The 11,870-nt window shown below is 41.1% G+C and overlaps 1 protein-coding gene across 3 annotated transcripts in view; it reads right to left on the bottom strand.

Moving 5' to 3' along the window:
- Positions 1 to 2,142: 2,142 nt before the first annotated feature.
- qrsl1 (glutaminyl-tRNA amidotransferase subunit QRSL1) overlaps positions 2,143 to 11,870 on the bottom strand; it is a 36,814-nt gene continuing 27,086 nt past the window's right edge. For all 3 annotated transcript variants that reach the window (XM_087982746.1, XM_087982752.1, XM_087982758.1), the window contains 3 exons: positions 7,857 to 7,974; positions 4,684 to 4,889; positions 2,143 to 2,446 (listed from right to left, as the gene is read on the bottom strand). In XM_087982746.1, the coding sequence (XP_087838872.1) occupies positions 2,235 to 2,446; positions 4,684 to 4,889; positions 7,857 to 7,974 (536 nt within the window). In that variant the 3' untranslated portion in view covers positions 2,143 to 2,234. The remainder of the gene's footprint in view (positions 2,447 to 4,683; positions 4,890 to 7,856; positions 7,975 to 11,870) is intronic.

The following is an 11,870-nucleotide window of genomic DNA, read 5'->3' as shown; positions in this document are numbered from 1 at the left end:
GTCTCCTAATGGAAGCTATGTCGTCTGCTGTTATTTCCTATATGTATAACATAGAAACATAGAAAAGAAGCAAGAATAAGTCATTCACTTCTTCTGCTTTTCAAAATTATCATAGCTAATCATTCAACTCAGTATCCGGTTCCTGTCTATTCCCCATACACTTTAACTCCTTTAGCCTGCAGAACTTGTGAAGCACGAGTAGGTAATTCAACCCCTCAAGCCTGCTCCAACATTCACACATTCATGACTGATCTCATTTCAGCCTCAACTCCACTTTCCTACACTCCATAACCCTTTAAACTATTACTAATTAAAATTCTGTTAACTCCTCCTTAAGTTGACTCAATGTCCCAGCATCCATCACACTCTGGGGTAATAACTGCACAGATTCACAACCCTTTGAGAGAAGAAACTTCTCATCTCGGTTTCAAATCTGCTACCCTTTGCCCTAAAATTATGAAATCTCCTACTACATTTCCCCAAGGGAAACATCCTACATCTACTCTGTCAATCCCTTAGGCACCTTATATGATTAGATCTCCTCTCACATTCTTTTAAACTCTAGACAGTATATGCCTAAAATGCTCAATCTGTATTCACAAGCCTCTGGAATCAATTCACTGAACCTCCTCTGAACTACCTCCAATGCAACTACATCCCTCTTCAAGTAATGGGGACCAGAATTGTATTCTAGGGGTGGTCACCCTAATGCCTTGTACAGTTGCAGAAACACTTCACAATTTTTATACTCTATTTCTTTGGCAATAAATGTCAAAATTCCATTTGTCTTCCTTATTGCCTGCTGAACCTACATAATAATTTTGTGATTCGTGCACGAGGACACCCAGATCCTTGTGCACCGAAGCACTCTGAAGTTTCTCTCCGTTTAGATTAGAAGTTGTCATTCTATTTCTTCTGACTAGAATGGATAATCTAACTATTATCCACATTAAACTTCATCTGTCAAATTTTGGCCCATTCACCTAACCTATCCATTTCCATATTGCTGATTTCCTAATTATTTATTGCAACTCACTTTCCCACCTATTTTGGCATCATCTGCAAATCTAGTCTCTTTCCCTGCAAGTTCATTAATATAGATTGTAAATAGTTGGGGTCCAAGGACTGAACATTGTGGCACTCCACTAGTCAAATCTTGCCAACCAGAGAAAGACCCATTTATCCTGACGCTGTTTTCTGTTGGTTAGCCAATGCTCTATCCAAGTTAATAAATTATAAATACTATATCTCACTCCTTCATGAAAACATTTAATGTTTTGGCCTGAACTGTTTTTTCTCTGGCAGAGAACTTCACAGGCTCACCACTCTTTGGGTGAAGAAATATCTCAGTCCTAAATGGCTAACCCACCATCCTTAAACAATGGTGCCAGGTGTGGTCTCCCCAGACATCAAGAACACCCTTCCTGTTTTACTCTGTCTAGTCCTGTTAAAATTTTATAGCTTTCTATGGTGTCACCAATCAATCAATCATTCTTCTGAACTCCAATGATTAGAGCCCGAACTGATCCAACCTCTCTTCATATTCCAGGAAACAGTCTGACAAGCCTTGGTTGCAATCCATCCGATGAACAATGTTGGAACAATGAATGCTAACAAATACTACAGGGAGAGATGAACAAAATTCAGCAGGTTCATCTCAAATCAAATCTCAGAAGTTCTGATAGAATAGATGGGGGTGCCTCATTTCAGAGGAGAGGATACTTCCTGCTCAGAACTGTTCACAGAACCGTATCTCCTTAGAGAATCTTGGGTCATTTGTGCAGACTTCTGACCCAGTTTCTCCAGAAAATAGGATATTACAAGGGAACTGGTACAACCAATGCTGCATCTTTCAGAATGGATTGGATTCCAGAGCAGGTAAGAAGCTAGGAATCTGTGAGTGAGTCTTGGCTCCCCAAAGCCTATCCATCATCTGCCAGCACAGGTCAGGAGTGTGTTGGAATTCTCCCCAATGGAGGAGTGCAGATTCAACAAAATTAAAGAAGCCAGACATCATCCAGGACAATCAGCCCACCTCAGTGACATCACATCTACATACATTCAGTCCCTCTATCACCAGAAAAAACCCCACAAGTTTTACTTACACGCTTCTCATTCCATCTCAATATTAAACACATGCTGTATTTCTGACAGCTGAATTTAATTTTTATAGAAAAAAGTCATTTTAAACTTTTACACCTTCAAACTTGTACAGCAATCAACTTTTGGTAATTTCAGATAGCTCCAACTGAATTGTGGGGTTTGTGAAACTCATTGTAATGATTTAATAGTCCCTGGATATTAATATGTGGAAAATTCATTTGTTGTTCAAACCATTTGGCAACTGTTAGGAGCTGCTTATCACAAAAAGCTCGTCCAATAAACTGAATGCTCAGTGGCAATCCTCTTTCTGATAGAGCAGTCGGGACTGTCACAGCAGGCAAACCTGAAAAAGCAAAATTAAGATATTAATGAGGTAAAAACAAAATTTGTTACGCCCTCAAAACATTTTTACTTAACTTCATTCACTATTGCTGTTTTGTTTCAGAGCATTTCCTGACTGAGATGGCAAGGGGGATAAAAAATGAACAGATAAAAGGCTTGAAGAAGAAAAACTGTCCATCTGGTCCGTATTATCCCAGGACTGCATTGAACCTATATAATCTGCTCCATTGTAAATCTCAATAAACCCAAAGACAGACTGAGTAAAATCAATTCAACAAAGCTCAAGAATCTCTGTTTAAATTGCTATGATATTCATCCTTAACCACCTGCTTTCCATAGGTTAGTACTTCCAGGAATAATATTAATAATGAAGGGTGTGGATAAACCAGGAGAGTGCAGAGATTGCTAAGACTAAGGATGTGGAGATCCTGCTGAACTTAAATGGAGGGTTGGAAAAGGGTCAGCAATTGGGAGGTGGGGAAGAGGTCATTGATCAGAGCTGGTGCGTCAGTCAGGATTGAGGCTCTGGGAATGGTCAGTAGACAGGGCCAATGGGAAAGTTAGTGAACAGTGTTGTGGGAGGGAGCTTGGGCCAAGGGGTATTTCACATCACTCGTTGTTTCACCTACATATTTGGGATCTGCTTCCAATGTCCTTTGAGTTATAATTCTTATTAATTTAAGATGCCAGCTGGATGAACATTCAAATTGATTTCAAGTTGCTAACTACACTTAATAATAAAAAGAAATCTGTAATTAAGAGTCTCATGATGATCATGAAACCATCGCCGATTGTCGGAAAAACCCATCTGTTTCACTAATGTCCTTTAGGGAAGTAAATCTGCTATCCTTACCTGGTCTAGCCTACATGTGACTCAAGACCCATGGCAATGTGACTGACTCTTAACTTTCCTTTGAACAATTAGGGGCAGGCAATAAATGCTAGTCTAGCTAGCGATGCCTGCATTCTGTGAACCAATGAGAAAATCTGCTAACTTCTCTTGTTCCAGCTGCAGCAGGGGCTGGGATGTTGAAGCTGCGACTGGATTTGCTGTTTTTGTCTTGAACAGTGGCATAAATAGCAATGAGTATCTGCCCAGCATAGACTTATTCTCCAGACATCAGCAGTGCCCTGCAGAAGTGCCTTTGTACTCAAAGCACACAATTCTAGGCTAACAGTCCCAACTTTTTCTCTGTTCTCAGGGTGCAAATGTCATTCATAAAGTCGGTAATTATACCTATCCCCAAAGCATGAGAGGTGGTGTTGTGCCCCTTGTTCAACTGCTATAGACCTTGGGGTGTATGTACACTCAAAGTGCTATTTAGAAAGTAGCACCAGGATTCTGACTCAGTGACAGTGAAGGAATAGTGACATAATTCCAAATCAGGATGGTGAGAGGCTTGGAGGGGAACATGGTGGTGGTGATCCTTTTGTGTTTGCTGCCTTTGTCCTTCACAGGGATCGAAATCAGAAGGTTTGGAAGGTGATTTTTGAAGGAGCCGTAATGAGTTGCACTAGTGCATCTTGTAGATGGCACACACTGCTGCCACTGTGCATTAGTGTTAGAGAGAGTCAATGTTGAAGATGATAGATGGGGCATTAGTCAAATAGACTGCATTGGCCTGGATCGTGTGAAGCCACTTGGGGAGACAAGTGGAGAGAATCAAAGCTGAATGTATGACTTTTTGCAGGATTGTCTGCACAGTGAATTGTGAAAGAGTTGCGCAGTGTCTACCTGGACACCCTTGGGAACCATGGACATTTTTGTTGCTTGTTTATTGTTGCGTTTCCTGGGTTTCTTGTCTCTTCAGTCTACTATCAGACTAATATTTCTTTTAGGCTTGTAGAAGTTTCAGACCCCTGTTGGGGGACACCCTGCAAAATTGTTCACTTTCTTTGAAATATTTATTTTTAGCAATTTTACATTCCCGATATTGTGTTCCCTAAATCCTGTTCAAAGCTACCGTGGAAAATATTCTGTTAAAAAAAAAAGCAGCATTCGATACAAATTCCACCAATAGTTTTTCGTGTCCCTATTACACCAACAATGGAGGATCTAGCTCAGAGTGATGCATGCAATACATTTTTGAAAGGAGACTGAACTAAACAAGTGTGAAACACTTGAGTATGACTTCACTGATACAATGTGAAGTAATTCATGAAAAATACAATGAAATGTGTAAAAACTAGAAAGCCAAGTAAAGCTGGAGTGTTGGGCAGATAAAGTGCTGCATGTACCTGCTAGGTTGACAGATTGTGTAAAAATATCCTCTTGGGCACTCCTTGTCCTGTTATCTTCTTTGATAAACTCATGATACGTGAAGGCATCACTTAGGGTCGTGGGTGTAAGCAGCACATCAATACCAGATCCAAATACCTTCAGAAAGTCATTGGCAATGAGACGTCTCACTTTCTGGGCTTTTACAAAGAAGTGATCATAATTCCTGAGAGATTTAAACATGAAAAAAAAAGGAAATTGTAAAGAAATGACATAGACGGGCAACACAATGATTCAACATCAGGGTGACAATATTTCAGACAGACAGTGGCTGAGGTGAATTTTTCCTCCAACCCTTATGAAGAACCACAATGCTGAGCTGTATGCAGATAGTTCAAAACCCCAGTGTGAAATATTTATATAGCATCCCAATACACCTCTCAATGTCGCAGCATGTTTCACATGTGAATTACTTGGGGCTGAATAATATCTTTTCAGTGACAAACAGAAACAGAAATTACTGGAGATACTCAGCAGGTCTGGTAGCATCTGTGGAGAGTTAATGCTTCAAGTCTAGTCACCCTTCTTTACTTCCTCTTCAGAACTGGAGTTGTGAAGAAGGGTTGCTGAACTTGAAATGGTAACTCAGTTTTTCTCCCTCCACAAATGTGGCCAGACCTGTTGAGTTTCTTCAGCAGTTTGTTTTTGCCTGTTTCAGATCTCCAGTATCTGCAGCTCTTTGTTTCATTTTGTTATCTTTTCAGGGCTGGTTGTTAAGCAAAATATTTTAAATCAGAACTCCATGAGAATGTCCTTAAGATGGGACCTTTAAGATCCTTACCAATCAGACAGCTGAATACAGCATCTCCAGTAAAGGCCAGCTTCCTCAGTTGAGCACAGTAGTCTACAATTATGTGCTGGGGACAACTAACGTGCAAATTACGAATGCATGTTGGTTAACTAGAGTCACAGAGTCATAGAGATGTACAGCATGGAAACAGACCCTTCAGTCCAAATGCTCCATACCGACCAGATATTCCAACCCAATCTAGTCCCGTTTTCCAGCACTTGGCCCATATCCCTCTAAACCCTCCCTATTCATATACCCATCCAGATACCTTTTAAATGTTGCAATTGTTCCAACCTCCACCATTTCCTCTGACAGCTCATTCCACACACGCACCACCCTCAGTGTGAAAAGGTTGCCCCTTACGTCTCTTTTATATCTTTCCCCTCTCACCCTAACCAATGTTCTCTAGTTATAGACTCCCCCACCACAGGGAAAAGACTTGGTCTATTTATCCTATCCATGCCCCACATAATTTTGTAAACCTCTATAAGGTTACCCCTCAGCTTCCGACGCTCCAGGGAAAACAGCCCCAGCCTATTCAACCTCTCCCTGTAGCTCAAATCCTCCAACCCAGGCAACAACATTGTAAATCTTTTCTGAAACCTTTCAAGTTTCATAACATCCTTCCGATAGGAAGGAGACCAGAATTGCACGTATTATTCCAAAAGTGGCCTAATGAACGTGTTGTACAGCTACAACATGACCTCCCAACTCCTGTACTCAATACTCTGACCAATAAAGGCAAGCATACCAAAAACCTTCCTCACTATCCTATCCACCTGCAACTCCACTTTCAAGGAGTTATGAACTTGCACGCCAAGGTCTCTTTGTTCAGCAACACTAACCAGGACCTTACCATTACGTGTATAAGTCCTGCTAAGATTTGCTTTCCCAAAATGCAGCACCTTACATTTATCTAAATTAAATTCCATCTGCCACTCCTCAGCTCATTGGTCCATCTGGTCAAGATCCCATTGTACTCTGAAGTAACCTTCTTTGCTGTCCACTACGCCTCCAATTTTGGTGTCATCTGCAAACTTACTAACTGTACCTCTTATACTCCATCCAAATCATTTATAGAAACAACAAAAAGTAGTGGACCCAGCACTGATCCTTGTGGCATTCCACTGGTCACAGGCCTCCAGTCTGAAAAACAACCTTCCACCACCATCCTCTGTCTTCTATCTTTGAGCCAGTTCTTTATGGCTAGTTCTCCCTGCATTCCATGAAATCTAAACTTGCTAATAAGGTCCCCATGGGGAACTTGCCGAATGCCTTACTGAAGTCCATATAGATCATGTCCACCACTCTGCCCTCATCAATCCTCTTTGTTACTTTTAAAAAAAAAACTCAATCACTTTCGTGAGACATGATTTCCCACACACAAAACCATGTTGACTATCCCTGATCAGTCCTTGCCTTTCCAAATACGTGTAAATCCTGTCTCACACAATTCCCTCCAACAACTTGCCCACCACCAACATTAAGCTCACCAGTCTGTAGTTCCCTGGCTTGTCCTTACCACCTTTCTTAAACAATGATACCATGTTAGCCAACCTCCAGTCTTCCGGCACCTCACCTGTGACTATCGATGATACAAATATCTCAGCAAGGGCCCAGCAATCACTTCCCTAGCTTCCCACAGAGTTCTAGGGTGCATGCGATCGGGTCCTGGGGATTTATCCACCTTTATGTGTTTCAAGAGATCCAGCACATCCTTCTCTGTAATATGGAAATTTTTCAAGATGCCACCATCTATTTCCCGACATTCTGTATCTTCACTGTCCTTCTCCACAGTAAACACTGATGTAAAATACTTGTTTAGTATCTCCCCCATTTTCTGCGGCTCCACACAAAGACTGCCTTGCTGATCTTTGAGGGGCCCTATTTGCTCCCGAGTTACCCTTTGTCCTTAATGTATTTGTAAAAACCATTTGGATTCTCCTTAACCCTATTTGCCAAATCGCTAATGAATTAAAATCCATTTCAACCGAAATTAATTGAGAGATGGGGTGTGTGAGGAGTTGCCAAATACATACAGAGGAGTGGGAGGGAGCAAGTGGGTAGAGTGCAGTCAGGAGTAAGGGGAAGGGAATGGTGAGGACCATACTGCGAGATCCCCAACACTGGAGTTGCAAGCAGAGGGTGGGAACTGACAGTTCCCTGGGTGTCAGTGACTTTACCCATGCACCCACCCATCCTATGTGCAAACGTATCCTCTGTCGTCGTGGTGACATCTGTGCTTGTGCAGGCAGCGGCCATCTTTGCCAGGCACTCTGGCGTTGGCAACACACACTGAGTAAACATGAGCCAGATTATAACCTGATTAGAAAGCTCCCTTACTGTTTTAAAAGGAAGTAATTTCCGGCCAGGATTCTTCCTCTGACTGCATCATTGAATCCTTCATGCCTGGTTGCTGCATACAAGGCTTCTGTGGAACTTTTGATTTCACTGCGGTGCCCTTTAAACAAAAATATCTGAAATGAGTATAAAGATAGAATGCAGAGAGCTGCTGTTGCACATACTCCCCTGCTGTCTGCAAACATGCCATTTTCTGCCGAAACAGATGAACAAGTTATGGCAACAATACAAATGTCATGAAGGACGGTCACTTAACCCGAAACATTAACTCTGATTTTTCTTCACAGATGCTTCCAGATCTGCTGAACTTTTCCAGCAATTTCTGTTTTTGTTTCTGATTGACAGCATCTGCAGTTCTTTTGTTTTTTGTTTCGTACAAATGTCACATCTGGACATGGAACAGTGTCAAATTTTAAAATCTGTCCGATTGCTGTGTCACACCACTGGGAGCTGTGCTTTCCAATGTCTCAGCTTGAAATTCTCTGTTCTCCACTGCACTACTCCTTTAAGTTATTGCATGAAACCTAACTCTTTGACCAAGAGGCACCCATCCAAATGTCTCCAGCTTTGCTTTGGTGTTAATTTTTATTAGATTATGCTCCTGGACAAACAGCCAGCCCCACAAATCGTTGGAGGCATGTGATATGAAATATCAGCTTTGAGGGTCATCGGCTGGATTCACAGATCACACTTTTAAAGAAAAATTAACAATTTCTACTTGTCAAAGGGCATTTTCCTGAAGCACTTTGAAAATAGCTGCCAAGACCACCTGGAGACGTGACATCAGCTTAACTCCTCCTTTATCGAAAATGAAGATACAAAGTGTACAGAAGGTCATTAAAGCCTAATCAGCTGGGGCCATGGAACCATGGCTAAAAATATCTGCATAACTAAAAACCAAAAGATTGCGGATGCTGTAAATCAGAAACAAAAGCAGAAGTTGCTGGAAAAGCTCATCAGGTCTGGCAGTGTCTGTGAAGAGAAATCAAAGTTTACGTTTCAGGTCCGGTATCTGAGGACACGTCACCGGACCCGAAATGTTAACTTATTTCTCATTACAGATGCCGCCAGACCTGATGAGCTTTTCCAGCAACTTCTGTTTTTTGTTAAAAACATCTGCAGATGTGAGTTAACCAAGCTATCTTTTGGATAATGCAGGTAAAGTAATGTGACCAATCAACCTTGTGTTTTCACGCTGGTAGAAGGTACCAGCAAAAGTCAGGAAATGCTGCCTTCTGTTCCTCTCTTTCTCTCTCTCCCACCAGCACACCTCCCCCCCCCCCCCCGCCCCCACTCCTTTAGTATGACAACTAAACCTTGTGCCTCCCAATCCAGGGGGGGGGGGGGGGGGGGGGGGAAAGAGAAGGACACTACGACTGTGCCACAAGAAGGCTCCTCAAATGGAATTTGAATTTGAAAGCTAATCTGTGAAACATAGGAGCAACAATAGACCATTCAGTTCTTTGAGCATGCTCTCTATTCAATATGATCATGGGTAATCATTACAGACTGTTCCCACTTTCTCCCCATATCCTTTGATTCCTTTAGACCTACAAACTATATCTAACTCCTTCTTTAAATTTCTTCTTTAGTATCAACTGCTTTCTGTGGCAGAGAATTCCAGAGACTCACTACTCTCTGGGTGAAGAAATTTCTCATCTTGGTTCTAAATGGCATTTCCTGTATCCTTCAACACTGGACTCGCCCCTCATCCTTCCTGCATCTATCCTGTCTACTCCTGTTAGAATTTTGTAGGTTTCTGGCAGATCTCCCTCATTCTTCTAAACTCCAGTGAACTTAGTACTAACCAATCCAGTCTCTCTTCATACATCAATCACCCCAGGGATGAGAGTCAGAGAGGGTGGAGAGCAAGTTAATTTAATCCTTCAGTCTTGTGACAATGTCTTATAAGTTCGTTAACTTAATTACAACGTAGAAGCATACAAACAAAATCTGCCTTATTACTGTCAAAAGATATTTTGGAGCTCAAATCCAGAGAATAAGAGCAATGTAAGCATTTCACAACCTGTGTGTGATTTCTGATGAAAGAGGAGGTAATCTGAAGCTGACCTGGTTTAGTGGCTCAAAGGAGTTCTAAACATGTACTGAATGTTGGGAATGATTAACAGGAAAAGGAAAAAGTCTTCTTTAATCTGCTACTCAGATTGTTAATTGCACAGTGCGGATTCCTCATTGAAATTAAAATAAATGGCTTAACCTCTAGCAGATGTTGTCGGAAAAAGATTCTCTTCTCTTCTGTGAAAAATTGAACTGAGCAGGTGCAAGAAGGCACTTTTCACAAATATACAGTATATTAAGACAGAAGATTAGCTAAGACTGTTCAGGTTTTCAGAAAAAGTGTGTAATTTAATGGTACGGTTTCTGAGGTCAACAATGGTAGGAGGCAAGCCAGTTAATTCCAATATTGTTGTTTGTACAAAAACTGGCTTTACCTCGAAAGGGAACTAACTCCATCCAAATGGAAGAGAAAACCCTGCCACTTACTTGAGTCTCAAAAAACAGAAGGGAGGTCAACTCAGATCAACAATTGCAATGATAAAAACATTTCAATCTTGGAACATTATTAATCATGTATATAATTTAAACATCTGATGATAATTTATTAGTTATGTTGAGGTTTAACTTCAAACTATTGCAGCCATTTGTAGTAATATCAGAATTTGATTGCTGCCATAATTAACATTGTTCATATTAGTGTTAATTTATTGTGATGCACTCAGTTGCTGGCGCAATCTCTGCTACTCATTTCAAGTAGCTCTATTCATTAATTACTGCTGGTTCAATTGCTAAGGAACTCTGACTTCGTCTAATTGAATTTGTATGTGTCGAACAACAAAAGACAGATCTACATTTATCTTTAGGATGTCCTGAAGAGCTTTGTATTGAATGAACCAGTCCTGAAGTCCATTATTGTAATGTAGAAAATGTGACAATTAAACAGGAGTACAATAATCAGTTCTAATTACATATGTAGTGGGATAGATATTGACCAGGAGAACTCCATCACTCTTCTTTGAAATTGTTTTGCAGGATCTTTTAAATAACAAGACAGATGCAGTCTCAGTTAAATGTCTCATCAGAAAAATTTGGGATGGCTTTGTGCATAGGAAATTATGTTTCACAAATTTGATTGAGTTTTTTTGAAGAAGTAACAAAGATGATTGATGAGGGCAGAGTGGTGGACATGATCTATATGGAATTCAGTAAGGCGTTCAACAAGGTCCTCATGGGAGACTTGTAAGCAAGGTTAGATCTCATGGAATACAGGGAGAACTAGCCCTTTAGATACAGAACTGGTTCGAAGGTAGAAGACAGAGGGGGGTGGTGGAGGGTTGCTTTTCAGACTGGAGGCCTGTGACCAGTGGAGTGCCACAAGGATTGGTGCGGAGTCCACTACTTTTCGTCATTTATATAAATGATTTGGATGTGAACATAGGAGGTATAGTTAGTAAGTTTGCAGATGACACCAAAAGTGGAGGTGTTGTGGACAGCGAAGAAGGTTACTTCAGAGTACAATGGGATCTTGATCAGATGGGCCAATGGGCTGAGAAATGGCAGACAGAGTTTAGTTTAGACAAATGCAAGGTGCTGCATTTTGGAAAAGCAAAGCAGAGCACGACTTATACACTTAATTGTGAGATTCTGCGAAGTGTTGCTGAACAAAGAGACCTTGGCGTGCAGGTTCACAGCTCCTTGAAAGTAGAATCGCAGGTAGATAGGATAGTGAAGAAGGCATTTGGAATGCTTCCCTTTATTGGTCACAGCATTGAGAATAGGCATTGGGAGGTCAAGTTGTGGCTGTGCAGGATATTATTTAGTCCACTTTTGGAATATTGCATGCAATTCTGGTCTCTTTCCTTGGAAGGATGTTGCGAAACATGAAAGGATTTAGAAAAGATTTACAAGGATGTTGCCAGAGTTGGAGGATGAGCTATACGGAGAGATTGAATAGGCAGGGTCTGTTTTCCTTGGAGC

Source organism: Chiloscyllium plagiosum, unplaced genomic scaffold, assembly GCF_037043375.1.
Source record: "Chiloscyllium plagiosum isolate Xiang-an unplaced genomic scaffold, Cpla_swu_hap1 HiC_scaffold_3, whole genome shotgun sequence".
Lineage (NCBI taxonomy): Eukaryota > Metazoa > Chordata > Chondrichthyes > Orectolobiformes > Hemiscylliidae > Chiloscyllium > Chiloscyllium plagiosum.
Note: the sequence above shows the minus strand (reverse complement) of the source record. Positions and strands in the feature narration are given on the sequence as shown.